The 25769-nt window shown below is 46.1% G+C and overlaps 1 protein-coding gene across 1 annotated transcript in view; it reads right to left on the bottom strand.

The window, feature by feature from the left end:
* znf407 (zinc finger protein 407) overlaps positions 1–25769 on the bottom strand; it is a 147851-nt gene that overhangs the window by 80079 nt on the left and 42003 nt on the right. Inside the window, exon 4 of the mRNA XM_080857949.1 lies at positions 1107–1181. Within this exon, the coding sequence (XP_080714075.1) occupies positions 1107–1181 (75 nt within the window). The remainder of the gene's footprint in view (positions 1–1106; positions 1182–25769) is intronic.

Raw genomic sequence — 25769 nt, 5'->3', positions numbered from 1 at the left:
AGTATCAATTTCGGGCGAGTTAGGGGGGCGAGACAAGACGAGAGGGGGGATGTGGGGGGGGTGGGGGGGGTGCGGGTGCGGTGCGGCGGAGTTTTCCTTGAGCAGAGCTGTCTGGCAGATTGAGGGGTGTTTAACGTCTCATTCTCGCATGCCAGCCCAACTTCACAACTTCATTTCATCACGCGGTGCAACGCACACTGACAGCTTCTGAGCCTGTGTCTGACAGGAAGGCCAAGCCGCAGAAGATGTGTGTGTGTGTACGTGTGTGTGTGTGTGTGTGTGTGTGTGTGTACACGTGTGTGTATGCGTGTTTCAAGACAACATGGAGGAAAACATCACATCGCTTTTCAATCAGAGACGACAAGTGTGTGTGCTTGAGTGTGGAAGTGAGAAAGACAGACGGAGAGAGAGAGTAAGTTTGACAGGACGATGATAGAGAGAGAAAGAGAGAGAGAGAGAGCGAGAGGAAAAGAGAGAAAGAGAGAGGGAGAAAGAGAGAGAGAGAGGGCCTCTAAGGAAGCTAGAACTACGATTTGCTCTCTGCTAAACTTCTCCTATAGAGTTGTGCGTTCTAGAGATGCATTATTTCACCCATGAGGTCCTCGAGCCACAGGTGCCTGTGTGAGGTGAATGCTTGCCTCAGGGGCCTGTGTGAGGTGAATGCTTGCCTCAGGGGCCTGTGTGAGGTGAATGCTTGCCTCAGGGGCCTGTGTGAGGTGAATGCTTGCCTCAGGGGCCTGTGTGAGGTGTATGGTTGCTTCAGGGGCCTGTGTGAGGTGAATGCTTGCCTCAGGGGCCTGTGTGAGGTGTGTGGTTGCCTCAGGGGCCTGTGTGAGGTGAATGCTTGCCTCAGGGGCCTGTGTGAGGTGAATGCTTGCCTCAGGGGCCTGTGTGAGGTGAATGCTTGCCTCAGGGGCCTGTGTGAGGTGTATGGTTGCTTCAGGGGCCTGTGTGAGGTGAATGCTTGCCTCAGGGGCCTGTGTGAGGTGAATGCTTGCCTCAGGGGCCTGTGTGAGGTGTATGGTTGCTTCAGGGGCCTGTGTGAGGAGTACGCTTGCCTCAGGTGCCTGTGTGAGGTGTGTGCTTGCATCCTGGGCCTTCCTTACCTCTCTTTGGGTCGTCCTACGCCGTGCTTCCCCAGCAGGTGTGTGCTCAGGTGCTTCTTCATGACAAAGGCCCACCTGCACACACAAACACACAGGTCATAGGGTTAAACAGAGCAGAGAAAAAAGATGTTTCACCAAAACACTGAATGTGTGAGTGTGTGTGTGTGTGTGTGTGAGTGAGTGTGTGTGTGTGTGTGAGAGTGTGTGTGAATGTGTGTGTGAGTGTGTGGAGCATGCGAGGCCTGGTTATTCCCCAGACGACATACCCCCCACCCTGAGAGAGAAATGAGGGGCACTGGCAGCACATCTGGGAGATGCCTGCTGCTCGCTCGCTCGTGAGCCTTGTGTGTGAATGTGAAGATGAGGATAACGTGATAGTCGTCGTTCATAACCGCGCCAATGAAAATAGAAATGCGGGAATCACACACACACACACACACACACACACACACACACACACACACACAACTGGCTGCCCCAGGGATGCACGCATAGAAAGACGTGTGTACACACACACACACACACAACCATCTACACAAACACGCACACTGGCATACACACAGACACAAGCCAGGGCAGAAAACACAAACACAGCAGGACAGGCCAGCAGATCAGTGGTGGGCCTGGCCACAGTGCCTGAGCCCTGTCTGAAGCCCTTTTCTCCCACGAGTGCTCTAACGGCGTCTGAAGGGAAAATGGCGGGATGACAGGTCTAACTGGTGCGGATATTATAGAGTTTCGGCTGCTGCCTTGTTTCAAGGCCTTCTCCCCCAAATTCACAGAGACAATGACCACATCTAAAAATAAAAATCAATGAGCGGGAATGAAGAGGGAGGGGGAAGTGACAGGATGATTCGCAGGGGCAAGCGTTCTTGTGGCTCGGGGTGTCACACTACGTGGCACACGACAGAGAGAGAGAGAGACAGAGGGAGAGAGAGAAAGAGAAAGAGTGAGAAAGAGAAAGAGAGAGAGAGAGAGAGAAAACGATGAGTTCCGTCCACGCTCCAGGGTCCCTGGCACTTCAGTTGGGTGGGTTACGCGATGTCTCGACAAGTTTGTCTCTTTGACTCTTCCTCTCGCGTCCTCTTTGTCGGGAGACCTCTCTATCTCTAGCTTTCTCTCTCTATTTCTTTCTCTTTTTACTGCCTCTTAGCGTTTGACATTTCAGAGGAAAAAAGGGATGCACAATTATTTCATACTTAAAGTCACCCTGACAGTGACTCTGAAACGGGCCAAAGCGGTGATCTGCATACCCATAGGCCAAACACAACCCCTCCAGTCCCCCCCCCCCCCCACGTCCATCTCCTTCCAAAAGCTGTCACTAACAGAAACACATATACATATTCAAAGAGCAGTTTTTTCCCCTCTGTGTATATGCAAGAAGTAGAGAGAAAGGAAGAGGGAGTGAGAGTGTGTGTTTGTGCAAATGTTTTTCTTCCCCCCCCCCCAGAAATCCACTCATCCGTCCAGAATAACGCCCGGCAGTGAAGATTCGGAGCGTGTGACTACCTTCCACCTCAGTGCAGAAGAATGACAAGATCAAACACAGAAGCTTTTCCCCGACGCCACCGTCAGCTGCCAGTGATGGCTACCACGATAAATAACCTGAAACATGGAGGAGTTCGCATTTGTTGACAGAGAAAAAAAAATGTTTATATATACTTTTTTTCTGGAACGAGTAAACAAACCGCAAACGCTTTGATTTGTATCTGAGTAGGTTTGTAGAAAAGGGCTTGCCAACGTTAATTATGTATTACAGCTGTCCTTCATAAACATAATTACTAAGTGCTGAAAGGCAATCGGCCCAATTTGCATATGCCTATGAAAGACAAGACATATGCAAAAATATGATTTTAATTAGCATTCTTTGATAGGGAGGGTTACGAATCAAACTGGCATGTTGTGAGTGAGATTTAAATCTCGACTGGTGTTATTTATTTATTTCTCTCTCTCTTTTTTTGGAAGTGAAGGTGAGGGGGGGATGTGGAATTAATTTTGTGATGAGATCACACCACAACTGGCACTGAGGCAATAGAAAGCATCTGGCAAGGCCACCTCGCTTTACAACTCTGAGAAAAGGAGAGGGCACGAGAGAGAGAGAGAGAGAGAGAGAGACAGAGAGAGAGAGAGAGAGAGAGAGAGAGAAGGAGAAAGAGAGAAGAGAGAGAGAGAGAGAAAGAGAGAAAAGAGAGAGAAAGAGAGAGACAGAGAAAAGAGAGAGAGAGTGAGAAGAGAGGGGGGAGGGGGTGGGAGGTAGGAGATTTACATAGACTAACTAAACTCTTTATTTTCTAAGGGCAGTGGTGTTGGTGGTGTGGCAATGACAGGATGGGGTCTTCTTGTGATATACACAAACATATTTTAGGAAGAGTCTTTCTTTAAGGCCTTGAAACAGTTTGTCATTCGCACCCGCCCTCCCCCCCCAATATGAAATGTTCCCCCAATAAGACTTAGTGTGGCCTGGAGGGAGGCCCCTAATATCATATCCAGATATAAAAAAAGAACGAATCGGATTTCACATTCCCTCCCTTGGCCTAATCGGAAAGGCACAGCTCGTTAACTATGTGACACGCCACCACACTAACGATAAGCCAGGAGACATGGCTCAATTGCTCTGAATGCTTTTGTATATGCGCTCCCTCCCCCCCAACCCCACCCCCCTGTCTCTCCCTTCGCAGCAGATGAAAAAGATAAGGTACCAATGCTCAATATAAACAACCTAATGCGCCTCGTTCGACGTTCCTTGATGTGCAGATTGGATGTAAATTAGGCCCTTCACTGCGGTTTCACCAGACCCCCTCTGGCAATGCATGCTGGGCCTGAAAGATGTCACTCCACATGCGACATGAGGAAATGGTGAAATTGCTGGGGGTAAGCTGTCTTTGGCTCTAAGGTTAGGAGGTGGGGAATGAGAGGGATGGGAGAGTAAAGACGATGGCGTCAGATAAATAACGTGAAAACATCTCCATGAGGAACTTGACACCTTGACGGAAGGCTCTTGGCTGGGCTCGTCGCACGGCTTCTCCCCAGAAATGTTCCGCACATTAGAGCGGCATGGCATCAAATAAAAAACATAAACAAAACCAGCAGTGGTGGCCAGCTCTCTGGAGAGGCCAGGGCGGGGGGGCAGCCAGGGGGAGAGAATGAGGGGTGTAAATCAGCCCCTGTGGTCCAGCATTGGAGGCAGAAGTCCTAGAGCCGGGGAGGGGGGCAGGAACCGGGACGGGGACGGAGGGGTGTGATTGGGCCACTGAGGAGCAGGGAGGCTTGGGCTGAGGGCACACATGTGCCCCCTGACAGAGAGACACCACTGCAGACAGATTTGGGAGACAACCAGGGGCTGTTTCTTTGCACATTATAACTGACTGGGTGATAGGGATATTGGGTGGAGGGGGGTGAGTAAATGAGGACCATTCAGGGCTTATATTGTGTGTGTGTGTGTGTGTGTGTGTGTGTGTGTGTGTGTGTGTGTGTGTGTGTGTGTGTGTGTGTGTGTGTGTACTATGTGTGTATGAGTGTGCCGCACGTGTGTGTGTTTGAGTGTCCCGCATGTGTGTGTGTGTGTGTGTGTGTGTGTGCCGCATGTGTGTGTGTGTGTGATGGGAAAGCTGACTGCCTTGTGTGCCAGTCCTAATGATGGCGTCCACCTGCTGTTTTAATGTCATGGCTCTGGCAGACTCCATCCCTCAGTGATGGCGGCAGCAGCAGGTAGATTGAACACCCTCCCATCCTTACACACACACACACACACACACACACACACACACACACACACACACACACACACACACACACACCTCCTGGTTAGAGCGCCCGAGGACGACTCGCCACACACCATTACTCACACTCCTCTTTACGCCGACAGACCAAAGAGGAGGAGGAAGGAGGACCTTGCTGAGAGCAGCATCACACCTCCATGCCACCACACTAACCGCCCGACGGTAAAATGAGTCACGGAACCAAGCAGAAGAGGAGGAGAGAGAGAGGGACCAGGGAAGGGGGGAGAGGAATAAGTGAGGGGGGAAACGGGGGGAAACGGAGGAAAACAGACGGATGAAGAGAAGGGGGTGAAAAGGGGAGAGGAAGAAGGAAGAGTGAGAGAATTATGAGGAAGGGATGGAGAGAAAGAGGAAAGAAAGGAAAGGAAGTTCAAAAAAATAAGTTGCTGGAAACAGAGAGCATAGGAGAAGAAGAGAGAAGAGACAGCTCTCTCTCATGCTTCCATGCTCTTGACTGCTGGGGTCTCTGTCCTGTATTTGGCATTTGGTATGCCTACAGTTAAATTTAGCTGCCATGAAACCACCACTTCCCTCACTTGTTTTCACTCGTACATCAAACACCATAGAGACGCACGCTGACAGGTCTAAATTCAGAAAACAGCACTGTGAAAGTGATGGAAGCCTAGAATATCACAGAGAGGAGGAGGAAGAGAGAGAGTGAGATGGAGATGGAGATGGAGAGAGAGAAAGGGAGAGAGGGAGAAGAAGAAAGAAAGAAAGAAAGATAGTGTCCCACATCCTGCAGACGTGTGGCGTTGAGAAGCGAGTTGACACGAGAGCAATCACAGCAGACAGATGGGGGATTGAGAGAGGCCACTCCTGTGGAAATTAGCGCAGATTAGCACAGGAGGCTGCGGCGCTGCTCCGAGCAGGTGTTTAATGGAAGCATGCAGCTTGGTTGTGTGTGGGGGGGGGGGGGGGGTGCGGGGGGGGGAGGTGGAAGGAAGGACAAGGCGGGAAGGGGCGGATAGGAGGAAAGAAAATGCACAAAAAATAGGAGTGACAACGAACGGACACAGAGAGGAGACAAGGAGGGAAGTGAGAGACAGAGAGACAGACAGGGGGGGGATTGAGACAGAGAAAGTAACTTTCAGAAATATGAAAATTCAGCAGGGGGGGGCGGGGGGGGGGCTCTGACAGAGGAAATGTTGGAGGGGAAGACAGAGGAGTGAAGAAACTAAGGGATGTGTGCTGAGGGGAGATACAGAGAGAAAGCGGTATGCAAAATGGAGGGAGAGATGCTTAGGGGGAAATGAGAGAGCAAATGATATGCAGGAGATGGAATGACAGAGAGAGAGAGAGAGAGGAAAGCAGGAGAGTGAGAGAGAGGGAAGGAGAGTAAGAGGCAAATCCTGAGCTGTCATGTTGTTTGATGGAAAGAGGACTGACTGCACATCAATATCAGCTCGCCATGACATCCGCTTATGGCTATATCACATAATGCTGCCATCACTCTCCCCCCCCCCCCCCCCCCCCCCCCCACACACACACACACACACTCCCCCCAACCACTCACAAAAAAACAGCACGTCGAGAATGATTTTTTTAACATCATTACAATGAAATAAAAAAATAAAAAACAGCTACTTGATCATTCCTCAATCATGGTGTTAATAAAAGACCCCAGATGAAATGAGCTCCATTAGCTTTGTTGGTCAATCACTGTCAGAGCGCCGGAGGGAACAGACAGCTCTCAGTTACAATTTGGGGCCTCGCCGCCAGCCTGTGAAGTCCTCGGACGAACATGCCTGTGGATCGTTCCGGGCCCTCTGATGATCCATCAGCTGTTTTCATTCACTTTACTTGGATCAGTCTCGGGTAATGTAGATGCAATCTGACACCTTGATCTAAAGCTCGCCCGCTGCAGAAGCTGACAGCTTCTCCATCTCACCACCACCCCTCCCTTTGGACTTGAAGTCGAAAACAGGAATTGAATAGACAAAGCCCGAAAGTGGTTCAGCCTGTGCGCTAAACCCGTTATTAGCCTTTTAACGAAATACTGTCAAACACGCTCATATTGTCTTAAGGAACTGCAGTGGACTGTGGTATGAGACACGCTATGGTTCCCGTTTGCAATTACAGTAATGAGTTCTGGATTCAGGGCTGCGAACGTGGAGTTCTGAAGCAGTGCGTACCGTAAACCATTCATGTGTGGACTGAGGAGCATCTTCTCAAGGTCAACCAGGAAGATACCATTGTTTGGTTTGATTTGGTACCACAACAGAAAACGAGTCTTTCCAATGGAGACGTTGCAAGGACAGGGATATCTGTATTGCGTTGTGTTTGCATGCCACTGCTTTGTAGCCCACAGATGAAAGGCAGGTGAACTGGACATTCAGCCTGTGCAGTGTGTGTGTGAGTGAGTGTGAGTGAGTAAGTGAGTGAGTGAGTGAGTGAGTGAGTGTGAGTGTGAGTGTGCATTTCCCAGCTGCCTCTTCCTCATATGTTGAAGAGCATAGGCAGGCTGGCAGTGCAGTCAGCCTCGGTGGAGCACACAACCGCAATCCTTTAAGGACAAAGCAGGAGCGCTTTGCAAATGGTTGTATTTTAAAATGTTGTTAGCTTCCCCAGCTAATTTATTCCTCTTTCTCTGTCTCTGAAGTACAGTTAGAGATATAAAAAATATATGTGGTTTTCTTCTTTCTCCCTCCCTCGCTCGCTCTTGCTCGCTCACTTCCCCCCTTCTCTCTCTCTCATTTTCTCTCTGTCTTTCTTTCCGCTCTCCCCTCCCCTAGTCTCTCTCTTTTTTTTTTCACTGCTATGTGTTAAATCATTAAACAGAAGTCCTACTCATTATCTCCCTAAACAAAACTTCTCTTAAGCCAAATAAATCACAAACCGCGCTGCTAACAGCCGTGAAAGGATAAATTACCGAGCGGCTCCCTGGCAGCCCTGGTATTTTAAAAAGCTTGCTGCACAATTTCTGTGCTGTATGGTAATTTGTAATGCTGGTTGCTTTATGTTCATAAGGTCTGGTCAGGTATGTATACATGAGGGACAGAAGCTGGTGGAGGTGGTGGTGGAGGAGGTGGTACTATGGGGAGCAGTGAAAGAGGCATTTACAATTATTTGTGTTATTTGTTTTCACTGACTGCAAAAGGGAAGAGTGAGGTTGAGGGGTGGAGTGTTGTTTTTGTTGGACGGGCTTTGTGGCAAACGTCTGCGCCATATGAAAAGTACACTGCACTTGTGCACGATGTGTTTACACAACGTCTGCATGTGGGTGCCGAGATGAGTGCATGTGTTAAAAACCACGCGGGGGGGGGGGGGGGGGGCATCTATGTTGTCGTATTTTTTCCGTATTGTGTTACAGAACTCATTCTGGAGGGGGCCTAGTGTAGCTTTGGAGGAGTAACTTTCCATCTATCACCTTTCGAAAACAATCTCTATCTGCTTTTGGAATTGTTCCGGTAAGCAATTTGTCCATTTCAAGAGACGGTGACTAACAAGTCAAGGATATTGTTTTAAGAGCTGATGTTGTTTACCAAAAGGTGGGGCTGCTAATTAGGACCCCGTGCCCCCACCCACAACCCCTGTGCTCCTGAGGGGACAGACGTGGACACAACCTCTGTGAAAGCCACCACCTCATCCACCAACAGCACCCCCTCCAGTGCTCAGATTAGCGCCGTTAACACGCCTTTGTTCAGGTCCATTTACAGGGGTCTGGCCTCCGGAGGATAAACACAAACACCTATGATGACACTTGTGAAAAAGAAATGCCACACAACTCAGGAGGGGAGGAAGGAAGAAGGCGGAAAAGAGAGAGAGTGAGAGAGAGCGAGTGAGAGAGAAACAGGAAAAAAAACGTTTACAAAAACATGATTTATTTAGTCTGTTTACTGTTCACACTATCTGCCATTCCTCTGAGAACAAATTAAACGTATAAAGGGAGAGAGAAAGAAAAAAATAATAATAATTAAATCCCAAAAGGGAGAAAAAAGGAATTTAAGGGGGGGGGGGGGGGGGGGGGTCCAGTATATGTCTGTTTGTTTTTTCCCTCCTGAAACGTACACTGGTAGGAGCAGGCCTTTATTTGTGCCAATTCATTATCAGTGTCCACACGTTAACTCAGCTTCTGGGTTGTTAGACTGCCTTCAATAAGAAGCTGTCACCTCGCTCACAGTTTAATATCAGCCATAGCTGAATAAATAGTCAACATTACATTTCCAAAGCAGGTATAATCTTTAAGAACCTGCCACTATGAGTGGAATGCAACCATAAATCAAGAGGAATTCATCTATTAAACAAATAAAAGCTTCTTCTTAATAAAAGGTATTAGCCTAGTCCACATTAGGGAGAGCGCCATAGGCTGTAGGAGAGTATTCACATAGATACTCACAGAGGTACACTCACATACTTTAGGAAGTATTCTTCCTGCAATTCTAAATGCCCTCTGCAAAGTTAGCTATGCTATTAGTCTGCACTCATAGCCAGTGTGGGGTGTCCTCTTAGGAAAAACAGACACATTAAATCACTTCTGCTAGAGCCCTATTAAATTGTAACTGTTACAGTTACTGTTCCACAGCTATTCAACTCAAGGACTATCTCCAGACTCCTTTAACTGGTCACCCATGAAGAACTTCACATATGTGAAAAGTATTTGAAACAAATGCAGCAATTTTTTGAGAAATGCTGCTAGTATGAGAGATGGTGACACATCTGATGTGACACTGAAAGAGTTCATCTTTGCCAACAGGGGGGCTGAACTCCCATCTGCTGAAAATCAGCGTTCACATCCAAACAAAGGGCGAGTTTGCGCATTGTGCAGTTGACCTTCCCTTCCATACATTTCCGGCCCACACCTAATGCTGCTACCTCCACCCAAACATGCATCCGTGGAGCAGGCTCTGTTGCATGTCCATTGTTTGTTTATTGTTGTGCGAGGCGACGTGGCTGTTATTGTTTTGTTTGGCTAAGCATTTGCCATCTGTCAGCTAAGTCACAGAAATAATGCGGTGAACTTTAAGTCTTTCACTGGCAAAGGAGGATATATCAAGACCTGCAAAGTAAAACTCTGGTGGTGAAGTCTTGAAAAAGTGCTCCCGACTCATAAAGCACGCCGAATACAAGTACAGCACACGGTTAGCAAATGAAGATATTTTCTTTCTTTGGAGAGTGCACGTTTGTGTTGAGTGGCCTCACAATAGGACTTATTAATGGTCGTCTGGGTAGCCGGGCTGGGGCTTCTTTGTTTGTTTCCTCTGCAGATAAAGTGCAGTGAAACCTGTGCCAGGGTCTGTAAAAATTACACCGCAACACATTCCATTACCATAACTAAATGCCAAGCAAGGGAGCCTTGAGAGGGCTGCGGAGGTTTGTTTCGCTGCCATTTTAAGTGGCAATCACGTGTCATTGCTGTTTGTTTTAATTGTATTATATATTATATATATATATATATATATATATATATATATATATATATATATATATATATATATATATATATATATATATATATATATATATATATATATATATAAAATCTTTTTTTCTTTTTTTAGAGCCTAACAAATTTAAATTGCAAAAAGGTTTCCCTCAGTCGCTGGGCTTTAGAGGATGTAGAACGATACAGTACGGATTGTCAGACCCCCCCCTCCACTTCCCCTCTCAAAAATCGGAGGAGACGAAGCCGAAGTAAATGAATAAATAAATAAAAAATAAGTAAATAAAGTGTGACATGTAAATGAGGGTGACGAAAGCGCACCCTCAGCCTGTTTAGGAGACGGCTTGGCCATTCATCACCTGAGTCGCGCGGTGAGCGCTGCCTCCCGTTCCTTAGCATAATTCGCATATTCTAATGAAGCCCGACATGCAAATGAGTACGACCTTTTCCTTTTTAGCTTTTTTTCCCCTCCATCCTTTGGCGCAACTTTACATTAATGCCAACCAGCGTCCACACTCTGGCATAATGACTATTAAGAGCGGCGGCACATGTGGCTTTTTCCACACCAACTTGGCGAGTCGCTGTAATTAGCCTAATCTATTACCGGGACGGGCTTGTCAGCCACTCTTCTCGTTCGCCCTCTTCCCTTGCTCTTTCCTTCACTCTTTCCTTTGGACAGGCCTGTCACACACTTTATTAAATTCATTTGTCTGAGGAAGACATCACTCATGTCCTAACAGTCATCCCCCCCTCCTCCCTATCCTATGTCCTGCTGCTTTGAACACATACACACACACACACACACACACACACACACACACACACACAGCTGCAGGGAGTGAAGTGCGCAGGACTGACTGACCTGAAGCTTCCTTCTCTCTCTGACTCCTTTCCATCTCACTCTGTGCCTCTGTGCTCACTTGCTGAGTGCACACTTGCACACTACACACCATGACACACTGCAGAAGCTTGGAGGAATGGATAGACAGGGACATATAGGACAGCAGAGTAGAGGAGAGGAGAAGAGAAAAGGAAGAAGAGAGGAGAAAAGGGGAGAAGAAAAGAGGGCAGAAGAGGGGAGAAGGGGAGAGAAGAGAGGAGAAGAGAGGAAAGGAGAAAAGGGGGACAGAGGAAGAATAAAAGTTGCGCCTCCTCTCGGTGACTTTGAGCTCTGGCCCACATGAGAAATGAATATTGAAATATTGAAATGAATGATGCACTGCCACAAAGGGAGGGGAGTGGGGATGTGATGTCTGTGTGTGTGTGTGTGTGTGTGTGTGTGTGTGTGTGTGTGTGTGTGTGTGTTTGCTGGGAAGAGGAATCAGCGGCAGGGGGCCCGGGGAGGGAGTAGAAAGGGGCCTTCACCCCTCCGCCAGCCAGCAGTCTATTGGGCCGACAGTTATGGATAGGAAACATTACTGAGGCTGGTAATTAAAGCAAAAACTAATACTGTCTCTTGGATGGGGGATTTCATAGCGAGAATCCATTTGTCAATGCTGTGCAGTCAGCAAGGCCAGATTGAATTACACACATATTTAGCTCAGTGGAACTCTGAGGCACCGCTTCTGATGCTATCTATCTCCCATGTCTGTCCATCGACTTATCTAATGGTCTATCTTTATAAGCTATCTGTTTGCCTGTCTACCTATATGTTGGACTACCAGGGTTTCTATTGTGAAAATTAATCACATTAGAGGTTATGTGTATTTAGAGGCACTTTGTGCACACCCTATTCCCAATTGCATGTGACACACCGAAGGCAAACAGCACACATTAGAAGTGCTCTTTGCATGACAATTAGTTCGGGTTTAGCAGGACCTTAAGTCCTTGCTTTTCTGGTGCTGTCTCCAACGGGCATCATATGGTGACCTGTTAACCTTACTGGGATCTGGGCCTACATGGTCCCTCAGGAGGGCCTGAAAGTGATGGAGGTACCTACACTAGAGATCTGTATATGAGAAATACACCAGAATCTAACACCAGAGACGGGTAAGAGACAGTTCCACCTTTTTTAAAAAAAAAACAGTGCCAAAGCAGGGTGATGATCTGGGTTCAGAGTACAGACCTAAGATAACAGCCACTGGGAGAATCACTATTTAAAAGAATAGTTTGGCAAATATATATACACATTTCTTATCGAGTGAAGAAAGTTCCAGTAACTTGGGACACTATTATGTATGTGTTTCTGTATTTAAACGGAAGCAGTAGGTTGCACACCTAAGGGAGGTCCTGTGGAGTGTATGTTAGCCTAGCCTGATGATCCCACTCCACCATGAGTGGCCTGCGTTTAATACAGCAGGAGAGGGAGTGCCTCGGAGTCGGCTGGGCCCACTATGGAAAGGCCAGCGGTGGATCGCTGGATGCCACGGCTGCCAAACACTGCCAGACTCCAGACGAGATGACACTGAGCATGTCACGAGGTGACGGCTCCACTCTGCTCGGACCAGTTGGGCTCGAGGCATTGTTACACACACACACACACACACACACACACACACACACACACACACACACACACACACACACACACACACACACACACACACACACACGCGCGCCGACCAGTTGTCCTCTCTGAGGTCTGGCACACACATCCTGCCTGACAGCAGAAACACGGAACGTCTCAGTATCCCCTAAAGACTACCAGTGATGCCATGAGAGGCAGGAGGAGGAGGAGGAGGAGGAGGAGGAGGAGGAGGAGGAGGAGGGAGAGATGGAGAGAGAACAGAGAGAGAGAGAGAGAGAGAGTAATAGGGAGAGACTGAGAGAAAGCATGTCAACGAGACAGGCAGACGGTCAGAGAGGGAGCAAAGGAGAATAAGTAGTGTCAGAGAGAAACAGACAGAGAAAGAGAGGAAACGACAAGCACAGAGGAGGAAAAGCAAAATGCAAGAGAAAGGGAATGGAGAGATGAAGAGAGGTAAAATAAAAGAGGGGGAAATAAAGGCAAGATAAAAGAGGTGGATTAGCTGGAGATCAATTATGGGGAGGAAGCAAGGGATTGGAGAAAAAGACAAAGACAGAGCTAGCAAGAGGGATGGGGGGATGAGAGAGTGAAAGCGAGGGGAGAGAGAGAGAGAGAGAGAGCGAGACCGGAGAGACTGATCACTGTTGATCTTCACGATAAGCGCTCTCGACAACTTGTGACCAAAGTGCTGCTCCAACACTAATCGGCCGTGAAGGCTGACCCGCAGCTAGGCAGCGCCGCTCAGCTCTGATCGGGCCGGCAAGCCTCCGCCGACGAGATGGGCCCGGACAGGAGACATCCAGCCATCAAATCTCCCAGAGAAATCGTGACACAGCCCTCCACGCACGGAGGGGAGACACGGAGAGAGAGAGAGAGAGAGAGGGGGGGGGGGGGAGAAAAAAGGAGGCAGAGAGACAGGGAGGGAGGGAAGGGCGGGTGAAAAAAAAGGACAGTGATACTCTACACTTGGCAGTCAGAGGCTGACCTGCTGGACTGATATGAGAAGAGAAGGATGGAGAGGGGGAAGGGGGGAGGGGAGAGGGTGAACTGGGGAATATATAGAAGGAAAAATACTGTCAATTATCTCTGATTGTTTTTAAGGAGTAGGGATTGGTATCTTTTATGCGTCCTTGAACTGCATGTATCTGTGATGTGTGTGTCTAGAGGACGGTGAGAGAGGGAAGGGAATCACTGCCTCTACCTCTGTGTCTTTCAACGGACTCTTATGTTTTCCATCAACTGTAAGACAAGGATGGAGACACACAATGGACTATATTTAAATTACCTTATGTGCATTTTCCTGTTCTGTGTGTGAATTTGTTTGTGTGTGTGCGTCTGAGAGAGAGAGAGAGAGAGAGAGAGATAGAGAGAGAGAGACAGAGAGAGGGAGGGAGGGCCTCTAAGGAAGCTAAAACTACGAGAAAGTGTGTACATGTACATACATATATTTATAAATATACAACTAAATATAGATGGTTGGTAAAGATTACTTGACACATACAGTATAGCTAAGCTCAAGACAAATGTTTACATACAGTATGCATTCCTCTCTTTGCTGAGTGCAGATCTTCATGAGATTGGGTTGTCTGATGATCTGCATCATCTAGCTGTAGACCAAACCACATGCTTCTCTCCCCTCTCTCCAACATCCCTCCTCTTATCTCTGGATCCTCTACTGCTGTTTCCATTCAACACAGACCTAATCTGGCCAAATGACTACCCAACATACTTTTATGAATTCATGACCGGGTATGGGATGCTATCACAAGCATGTATGTCTATCAAGTAAACCCTGTGCTACACTCCAGCCTACTGCTGCAAGTCCTTATTTGTCTCCAGCACACAGTAATACACAGTAAGCCATCTCCAGAACATATGACATCCAGTCTGAATCAAAATAGCAAGGCACCAGGACGACCCATCAATACCACTGAGCTCACCCCTGGAAATGGAATGGAATTGGTGCTGAAGAAACAAACAGGAGAACAGCTCTGTCTGGGAGGCACATATAGTGCCATCTGTCAACACTTTTCACACGGGGGGGGGGGGGGGGCATTTGTTTGGGCCTCTATCAAAGGTATTAAAGGTACAGTGTATGATTCTGGCAAAAGGTTGTTGATATTTGGGCTCAACAGTCAATCAAATAACACCCTTCCCTGCAGTACTCAGTAGCAACGTGTTGGTTGGAATGGTGTACGGTTTAGCATTTACAGAGCAAGAACTTTTTGTACGAACACCAATGTCGCACACAGAGGACACACACTGAACTGACAGCAAAAGGACCTTGAGGAGCAATTTGCTGAATCTGCCAAAATAGTGCTTTCGACTGTAATCGGGAACTTTACCTTTAGACTCAGTCAGCATGGTCACTAAAAGAATGAAATGAGGGAGATTATTTTCAGTTGGTAGCTTAGCCATGGTACAGTAGAAGTTCCATGTGGGTTTTTTGAACAGCAATGCGCCTCTAAGAGGTTCATTTCTATGAAAGAAACACAACATAAATCTCTCAACATGATGTCACCCCGCTTGCTGAGCTGAATGACAGAACGAATTAATCGTAACGTCAAGTTTTTACTGAAGAGAACCACTCCCACCTTATGATCCCCCAATCATTTCTTCGACACACAAGCTTTTTAAGTGGATCCGTGAACACAAACGTGTCATACATTCTTATATAAATATTTATCTTTTCCCCGGTGTTGCCAAGTTAGTATGATGGCCATCACAAGGAAAAATTAAGCCTTTTCCCCCCATTTGTTTTCTATTTTCCTTCTTTTCCCATCAGTTTTTTTTATGTTGCATGTTGCCATGTCTTTTGTTTTTTTTTGTCACTAACGACTACTGTCCCTCAGCAGGGCTCCCCATTCAAAATGTGAGCACTGTACGGAAAGCGTATAAAGGTAATCATATCTGGCAACACAAATCATCAGGAGCTTTGGCCCCCCTTTAGGACAATTACAGCTCAGTCTATGTAACATGAGGTTGGAGCTGTGTGTGTGTGTGTGTGTGTGTGTGTGTGTGTGTGTGTGTGTGTGTGTGTGTGTGTGTGTGTGTGTGTGTGTGTGTGTGTGTGTGTGTGTGTGTGTGTGTGTGTGTGTGTGTGTGTATATATGACAGAGTGTTGGCTCCGGAGGCAAATTTATTCCAGGTTTTTAATATTTCATAGTTATTCCAGGACGCGGGGGCGGCGGCCAGTCGTCGTGGCGACACAGTCGATTGACAGTGGTCATTCCAGCCACTGGGGGATTTGCTGAAAGCGTGAAAACCAAAACATAACCAACAGTTTACCTTCTATTACAGTTAATCAATGGGCGGGAGACCGAGGGCAACTGAATAGCCAGCTCAAGTTGCGTTCTGGATGACAGGACACCAATAACACAGGCTGCTGGGGCCGTGGGCTCAGGCGGAGGCTCACACACACACACACACACATACAAACACACACACACACACACACACACGCACACACACACAACAGAATTCTTTCACACACAGAGACAGACAGTGGGAGGTGTCAGAACAAAGAGTGATTTGTCTAATGTCGCTCTAGAAATATTTTCCTGTATCGATCTGATGTTCACAGATGCTATCTCTTTACATGAGGCACAGACCTCTGGAGCCTGACTAGAGACAACACACACACACACACTCAAGCGCAGAGGCACACACACACACACACACACACACAAACACACACACACGCACTCAGGCGCACAGAGACAACCACACACATTGCTCCTTTGCCACACACATACATACTCAGTCACAAACACATACAAGCACAATCCATATTTAATTACTTGAAGTGTATTTGTTCTATGGCTGTCCTGAATACATTTTTTTTGGTAGTAATCAATAGAGAATATTCAAAGCTTCGGTGCTGAGCATGACTCTGAAAGGCCTCAGCCAGAAATGTTTCCGTTCTCGGCTGAGATGGACAGCCTAGCACTGGTATATGTGACACAACACAGTCAAATAGCCATATAGTTTTATTTGTATTACCCCTGATAGTCATTCGCAATTTTTGTTATGCACAGTTTTTGTCTTTGACAAATATGCGCTGTCTTCTAACAGAACCAAAATCTCCACCTGTGACTAAAAATGTATTACATCCACAGTGTACAATATGGCTATTATAATCAGGATTGCTAATTCTTTTCATGTATTGCTAGCGTTGTTTTGATACAAAAAAAAAATCAGTTATTGATAGCCTCCAAACGCAAACAAATGTCCAAATCCCGTAGATGAATACCGACTCTAAGACCAAATATCCCAATACTCAGGAACAGATCTAATTTGTTCATTAAAATTCTACTTGGATTGTTCTAAACTTCATAAACATTTAATGCCCAGTCCCCGGCAGGCTGGTTGTAAGGAATAATGCATTCTGTCTGAAAACATAAAAGGCCCTATCCTCCCTTTTGTAGCATTGCGCATCACAAACAGCTTTGTAGCGTGGACCACTGGACAGAGTCCATCTTCTTTAATACATCTCAGGCTCTCCTGCTGCAAGGGCACCACATTCTCCACAACAAATGGCTGAATCCCCTCCATGCCAAACTAAAAGCACAGATGACTCTAAACTAAATAGAACTAAAATAGTATTTTAATTTTTGTTTGGACTTCAGTTTGATGGGGTGGCTATGTTTAAGGAAAAACAACAACCTTCGATTCAACAGATGAGCAAGACACAGTGGTACAGCAGAGAGGGAAAGAGTGGCACCACTGCACAGGGAGAATGTGGGCACTGCCTTTGGCATGTGGGACACCAGCTTGGCAGTGGGACCAAACAGAAAGTTTTAGTTGGCCATACATGGTGATGCCATGTGGCATATCTTCTTACTTCGTTTTTTTGGTGGGATGTTTGGTGAAATTAACATACGAGTTCCAAACACCTCTGGTATACGCGTGTTCCCATCTGTATTTGTCCATAGGTTACAGTGTTGCCATCAGTTTTGGAGGAGTATGCTGAGGATGGTTGGTTCAGAGTTGTTTCAGGGTCATCTCAGTGCATCTGTGCTGATGGAGCCCTTACAAATAAAATCTGCTGTCCTTCTTAGGAGCAGTGAGTGTATGGAGGAGCGTGTGTGTGTGTGTGTGTGTGTGTGTGTGTGTGTGTGTGTGTGTGTGTGTGTGTGTGTGAGTGCATGATTCTATGTGTGTTTGTGTGTATAGAGGGTGTGTGTGTGTGTGTGACACACATGAGCTAATGTTTGTGTGTGTCTCTGTGAGTGCATGTCACTGTGAGAATGTACAGTATCTATGTGAGTCGATGAGTGAGTGGGCTTATGCTCAACTCTCTCTCTCTCTCACCCTCTGTATGTGTGTGTGTGTGTGTGTGTGTGTGTGTGTGTGTGTGTGTGTGTGTGTGTGTGTGTGTGTGTGTGTGTGCCTCCGCCGTGTTTATTTATACAAATATGCAGCCGGCAGCAGGTGTGCGGCTCCAGAAGTGCGTTGGAGGCGAGCACCCTACTCCTCTCCTCTCATCTCCTCACCGCTCCTCTCACTCAACCAGATGTGTGCCTGACCTCGTCGCCCGCCGTCTCCCATGCAAAAAACCCTGGTGATCGCTGCACTCCTCCGAGCCGCCAACTGTCACAAACAATGGCCAATATGCATATTGTGGGTTTGAGTTTGCTACAGCTTGGTTACAATGTAAATGACATTTCCCCCGAGCACAGCACAGCACAGACGAGACAGAGCCAGGCTAGATAGTTGCGACGGAGGAAATGGCAGCGGCGTAATTGACAGCTCCTACAAGCTCAACCCTGCTCGGAGTGCTGCCCGCAATATGGGAGTCCGTCGGTCTCCTTTTCATTCACTTAAGCAGCGTTATCAAAACACAACAAGGAAACAAATGAATATATTCTGGTGATTACTGCATGTGATAAATGCTGTTGACACCAAGAGATTAGCCGAGAGACTGCTTGTACATCAAAACACCTGAAATGAGGTACAACATCCATCGCGCAGAGAAAAAAAGGACATTTAAATGAGGAAAAAGAACACGGGGAAAATCAGATTCGCAGTCGTCTTTGATGCGCTCTTCTAACAAAGAACTGATGTCGGCGTTTTTCCATCAAAGGTCACTAACTTGGCCACCTAATAGAAAAGAGAAGAAAAAAGTCTGAAGAATGATGGAACTGTGTGTCCACGTCACTAACTTATGTATCCAGCCCCTTGAGCTAATGACTCAACAGAGAAGCAGCACACTATTGTTTTACTGCACGGCGCCATTTTACTCTGTGTAACTGCTCGAAACGAAAAAGAACAAAATATGAAATCAATGCAATAAAACTCCTGGCAATGCAGAGCGAGGGAGGAAGGACTAAAAAGTCTGGCTTTTGAGTCCGTGCGCTCCATCGCCATAACAGGGTCGCATGGGCATCAGCAACTCCTGCTGTATGACAGCTCCGACTTCTCCTCACACGCACCCCACGTACAACCTCCTACTCTTCCTCTTTTCCTGCCAAACCCCTGTCCGGCACCAGGCCCTGTCTGTCACAAACCAATTCTTACCCTATGTTGAAGCTTCGCAAAACTCTTGTTTTGTGTGTCCCGTCTTTTAGTTTTTTTTTGGGGGGGGGGGGGGGGGGGGGGCAGGGGTGAGAGGGGCAGACACAGCAATGGCAGCACGATTGCGGGACACAAGGCAGGGACGTTGCTGTAATTCAAACGCGGCCCCACGAAACTTAAAGCGAATTAGCGCTGATGAGCAGGCCCCTCCGCGTCCGTCTCCGCGAATCGCTCGGTGCTCCGCTAAAGCAAAGCAGATGCACTGAAAGAGGCATAGCGTACAACCGGAGCAAAGAGCATCGGGGGGAAACGGTACACTACGATGATATTTTTGTCAATGTACTCCCCTTGGTAAACATGTAAAATGTCTAACTGCTAAGTGTCGAAAAAGAACCGTTTACTCAAAGACTGAAGGAAAAAGCGTGATTAGCCATGATGAATGATGGCTCCACATCACACTATTTATATATGTAACAATACCCTCGAACATGGGAACCAAAGAGAGGACAACCGGTACTATTTATGTAAGTTTCCGTCTGCTGTAACTATTCAAATATACTAGAGTGTATTCGGGGAAAGGAGCGCCAAGTAGCCCCGATGAACAAGACAAGAGGACCAAACAGTGTAATAGGGAAGCCTCCTCCTTCTACACCAGGAGAAATGATTAAGATTCACTTCACACCGCATAAGCAGAGAAGGAGCAAGGAAGAGAGAGGAAGAGTTGATCCTGGAAAAAAATAGAAGCCTATTTTGTAAATAAAAAAATACAACATGGGAATTAACACATGGACTTCCAGAATGATCATTAGGGTACAATTCTGAGAGAAAAAGCATAATTTATAAAATGTAATATGCATCATTTTCTATGCATTATTTATTTGAATGTGGCAAAATAGCTTTTGTGCTTCTGAACAAAGGCTACCGTCGGGTCACTAAATTAATATGTATATATACTTACATACTGTGTGCCGTGGGAGGACATAACTTAGATGGAACAGGCTCATCGGAGTCACTTTTAAAAGGTATCGAATCAGTGTCTGGCATTTACCACAAGGAGGTAAAACCTTCAATAAACCTTTCACACCATGAAGTGTAGCACATCTACTCCAAAAATGTTTTTCTAAAAATCACACCGAGGGCTGACCCAAACACCCCTCCACCCCCTCGCCCCCTCTGTTATAATCTAACACTTATCTCTGCACTCCCCCCCCCCCCCCCCCCTCCTCCCCAAACCAAAAAAAACAACTCATATTTCATGGCCCTATCTTTATATTTTCTATTATCCGGTCCTGAAAAATGTGGCCAAACCTGGAGCAAGAGGCACCCTGTTAGTCAATGCCGGACTATACAAAATGATTTATCACAGATAAAGATATTGTGCGGCTCTCTTTTAATTCCCTTCACTGAAGATTTTTGGGGTTTGTTATGGCTATCTTGCTTCAGATTGAGTTTGCTCTGCTGTCGTGTAACTTCTTCAAATCAGAATCAAGTGAATTTTGCATAGCCTGAATGCTTGCTTAACAAGACTAGCATTCTCACATAAGATATATGTAAAGCAAAATATGAAATGAAAAATAGTAAGAATTACACTCATTCTGAGTTAATGTATAAACAGAACATTGTTCCAAGTACAACCCAGGTCAAAACATTTACAGGGACTAACCAGTAAGCAACACCACACAAACCAGCTGCAGAAACATGTTTGTGTTTTCAAGTCAAACAATGCCATCTAACTATGTTAAGAACTACTTTCCTGAAATACAATGCAGGGATTTTAAGTTATTGAATTAAACTACCAAGAACCTGATGGAAACTAAAACAAACACATATGTATAAATTCACTGAAATAATAATGACTTTAATTTGCCAAGTGGTGTACAGAAAGTGAGTTAGAGAGAGGCTGACATCAAAATCATTTGTAACAAATTACATTAGGTTGTATTCACATGCAATGACAATAATACATTTATATTACTGATATGACACGAATATGAACAAACTACAAACTTCAGTGCTAATAAACATTAGCAACATTAAATGTCATTAACAGATCATCATTGTTAATGATGAATAATAAAATTAGGAATTACCCAAAAAAATTCTATATTCTTTGTCAGAGACTCTTTCCCCTTTCTTACTCTCTCTCTCTCTCTCTCTCTCTCTCTCTCTCTCTCTCTCTCTCTCTCTCTCTCTCTCTCTCTCATAGATCTATTTTCTCTCCAGTCTCTCTATCTGCTCCCCCTGCAGAGGACTCACTCCTACGGATGGTCTAAGAGGGTGCTTGCGCGTGTGTGTCCGTGCATGCGTGTGTGCGTGCCTGCCTGCCTGCCTGCCTGCCTGCCTGCCTGCCTGCCTGCCTGCCTGCCTGCCTGCCTGCCTGCCTGCCTGCCTGCCTGCCTGCGTGCGTGCGTGCGTGCGTGCGTGCGTGCGTGCGTGCGTGCGTGCGTGTGAGTGTGCACAGAAGTGTTAAACAGCCTGTGACAGCGCAAGTTTGGCTGCTCAGCCTGGGCCTAATTAAAGAGAGGAGGACTCGTCCCTGGGTCTGGCCGCCATGTCACAGAACCAGAGGAAAGGAGAGGACAGCCCTAATATACATAACTTACTTTATCCCTCTCAAACACCCCACAACTACTGATCCTTGAGGAATTGTGTGTGTGTGTGTGTGTGTGTGGAATAAGCGTAATTCAAAGTGTGAGGTATACAAAAAGTACCGATGTTTCTGTTTTTCAGTAGCGGGTGGGTTTTGTGTTTGTTTGCTTTCTTTGTTTGTTTGTTTGTTTGTTTGCTCTTTAAAGCGCAGGGCTGTTGAAACAGTCACCCTTGCGTGTTGCAGGAGGCAGTTGCTATGTGGTGGATGTTGATGGCTGGTGACGAGAAGCACGACGGGTCAATCTCTGGAGGAGGTGTGAGAGATGGCTTGAGATGCCAGTATCTTTGTGTGTGTGTGTGTGTGTGTGTGTGGGTGTGTCTGTGTGTGTGTGTGTGTGTGTGTGTGAGAGGGAGTGCACGCATGCCTGTGTGTGCATGTGCGTGCCTGCATGAGACTGTTACGTCTTCCTTCGCCTGTGATTTGAACAAGCAGGCAGACAGACTGAAGGAGCTGTTAGGAAGTGGTGATGAGAGGGGAGGGGGGTTGGATTGGTGTGTGTGTGTGTGTGTGTGTGTGTGTGTGTGTGAGACCCTCCCCACCCCTGTCCACCTAAACCCTGCGGCCTGGATACTCACACACACACCCACACCCACACACCCACACACACACACACACTGACAGCCCCACACTTCATCCCTCATGAGGGTCAGCGTCCCGCAAAAAGGGCATCCGGCGAGACAGGCGATTGGCCAGGACCCGCTTCGCTTTTTCTGGTAGCCGGCGGTGGAAGTGACACACCTGATGTGACACGGTGGCTTCCCATAGGCTCCTGAGCGGACGAGCAGAGGGCCACCCCAGCACAAGCACAAGAACACAGGGAGGCACACATAGGCAACACAAACTAAATAAATAAACAGGAATAAATAAAACAACAGAAGTGTTGTTATAACAAAAGAGGATGATAGAGCACATTGAATCCCCACTTTGGACACGTTCAGATACACATAGGGGGAACAGTGTCAAATACCGGCACGTGCCAAATATCGACCAAATTCTGCGTTGACATGTTTACATTCACTCCCCTGATCAACTTCGGGCAACTATGGATAGAAACGTAAGCTTCCACAAAAATATGGCATGTAAGCTTTACTTGTGGAAAAAAAATAACTCTGTAGACCTAATTTAAGCTTGTGAAATAGTGTTGTACTTTTGCGTGTACCTTATAGCGTGGAACACTTAGTGGCGCAACAAATATTTCGTTTGGTCTTAAAGTTGTACCGTCGGATTAGTTCTCTCCAAGATGAAGTTTAACTGTCATTTTAAACTGTCATATCAAATGCCCACACAGATAGCATGACGTAATGTTAGTACGGAAGCTCACAGAGATCAAATCCAATTACTCTGGTCGTTTAGACCCATGTCAATATGAAAGGCACTAGTTGAGAAATTGGACGGAAGAAGTTCGCCTTCCGTAGTTGCGTTTACAGTTTAACTAAAACAAAGTTGAATTGGATAAAAATGATGTATTTCCACTAACAATAGTACAATTACAATACCCTTATATTGATGTCTTCATTTTTAATACATAACATACATAATCATGGCATGTTTGTTTTGGTTTGTTTGTTTAAGTGAATAGAGTCTACCTACAACTAAGCCCACAAAATACCCAAATTAAACAAAAATAACACTAGTGAGATTAACGTTTGCTTGTCAAAAAATATTGTGACAAGGGCATTTGTTCAGAAATTGGACCGGTATATGCCAAAGCAAGAGGAAAGCATATTATTATCTCGAAAACCAACGCGGTAAGTGGATCAAAGTGGGAGTGTCCGATATTACTTACGAATATTAAAACAAAACAAAACTACACTTGTGTTAAGCTTGTGTGTTTGTTGAGGTAATGCTAATTAGGGGCATGTGCAGAGGGGATCTAATTCATTTAATTACTTTTGTTAGATATTTATATATTTCTTTATTACATAATTAATTCTGGACACAAACACATTTGGATAGATATGTCCATATACGCACAACCGGATAAAAATACACACTCACAGAGGCCTGTGCGCAGACAGTGGGCTATGAAGAAAAAAAGAAGTGTAGTTTGCCAAACAGTCTGTGGCTCGCAGTGAAACTGCTCATGTGGTTTAGTCCAGAGAAAATCAAATGTGATGCATCATTGCAGGCATCTCTGAAGCATCAGCAACCCCCTCAACACACACACAAACACACACACAAGCGGGTGGAAAAGGAACCAGCAGATGCATCAGGGCCTGATGCGGCTGGACAAGTGGAGGAAATGGATTTGGAAACCTCCTCCAGCGCATTGTCACATTTGCCTTCCTTTCATACGGGCACTCAAGACAAACAGCCATTCTTCTTTTTCTTCTCCCGTACTCCTCATCCATCCCCCCCTTATCACTCAGCCTCTCTCTCTTTCTTTCTTTCTCTCTCTCTCTCTCATTCTCCCTCTCTCTCTTTCTTTCTCTCTCATTCTCCCTCCCTCTGAGTGGGGCCATACAGCCTACATGTAAAGATGTGTAATGTATGAGACCATAGCAATTTTCCATGTCCAACATGACAGCAGACCTGCCACTTCTGCTGAATCATGCCATCCTTTGATATGGTATAGCCTAACAATCCAGGGAATGAAAACAACAGGCCTATGGAATTATGGATGGAGGAACTATATGTACATGAAATAAAAATGAATGCATTAAGACGAAGGATGATGATGAGGCTACTGCTTGACATTAGTGTAAGCTGTGTGTGTGGAGTGTGTATCTTGTGTAAATGTGTGTTTTTTTTGTGTGTGTGTGTGTGTGTGTGTGTGTGCTTGTGTTAACAGAGGCAGAGGCCAGTCTCGGATGACGAGAGGCAGCAATGCCAATCATACGCCACAACACCCAGCACTGCCCTGATATTTGCCCACCTCACTTCTAATACTCATCAGAAGCCAGTTTGTGTTTTCACTGCTAAAACACCAGCCAGAGAAAATATTTGCCTTTTTTTTTTTCTCGCCACCAACCCTCCTAAAAAACAGCCCCTTCCACACGACACCAACCTTTTCCCTCCCTCCCTACCTCCTCCCCCTCACTCCCTCCATCCATCGCTACCTCCCTCTTCCCCCACCACCAAAACAACTTTTTTTCTACACAGTCTTCCTTTGATAGATAAATGGACGATGGATTTGTTTAGCAAATTGCCACGCCGCCTAAAATGACAAGAATTGTGGGGCACGATACATGTAAATAGTTGACAGGCAGAAAATGATTTTCCATGGAATACGTAGAAGCTGCGGCAGGCAGAGGTGTGTTATTGGAAGAGTAATCCTAAACCACTCCTATCCAGTAACTGAGACCACACCATTTCTAATTATTAAAATGTGTGGACTCCATGATACAGCCCACACACAGTTCCAACAAAACACAAATGCACATACACACACACAGACACACACACACACAGACACACACAGACACTACGTGAGCCTTTACTTTTTCCAATGTGATTTGAAATACGATGACATTCACTGGACACCAAATGAGTAAGGTAGAACTTTAAAGTAAACATTACAGTATGATCGCACAACTTCAAATATCCCCTCCTCTGAAATATCAAAGCACTACAAGCCGTCATGAGCCGAAATTAATCAATTTCAAATTGAACAGAAAATTGTTTCCTACTTTTTTCCGAACATACTGATTTGCAGCCATCGTTGAGACCTCTGGAAAAGAATGCCTCCCAATTCAGTTACGAAAAAAAAGAAACGCGTGACAGAGAGGGAGAGAGAAATGAGGAAAGCAAGAATGAAGGAGAAAGAAAGAAAAAGGAAAAGTAAAAAGAGTGACCGAGGTCTAATTACGAGTAATTACGGCTTTTCATTTTCAACATGATGAAATAATTTGATTCTTTTTAAAAGGGG

The sequence above is a fragment of the Sprattus sprattus genome, assembly GCF_963457725.1.
Source record: "Sprattus sprattus genome assembly, chromosome: 19".
NCBI lineage: Eukaryota > Metazoa > Chordata > Actinopteri > Clupeiformes > Clupeidae > Sprattus > Sprattus sprattus.
The sequence above is the reverse complement of the archived record's forward strand: the minus strand, read 5'-3'. Positions and strand labels throughout refer to the sequence as shown.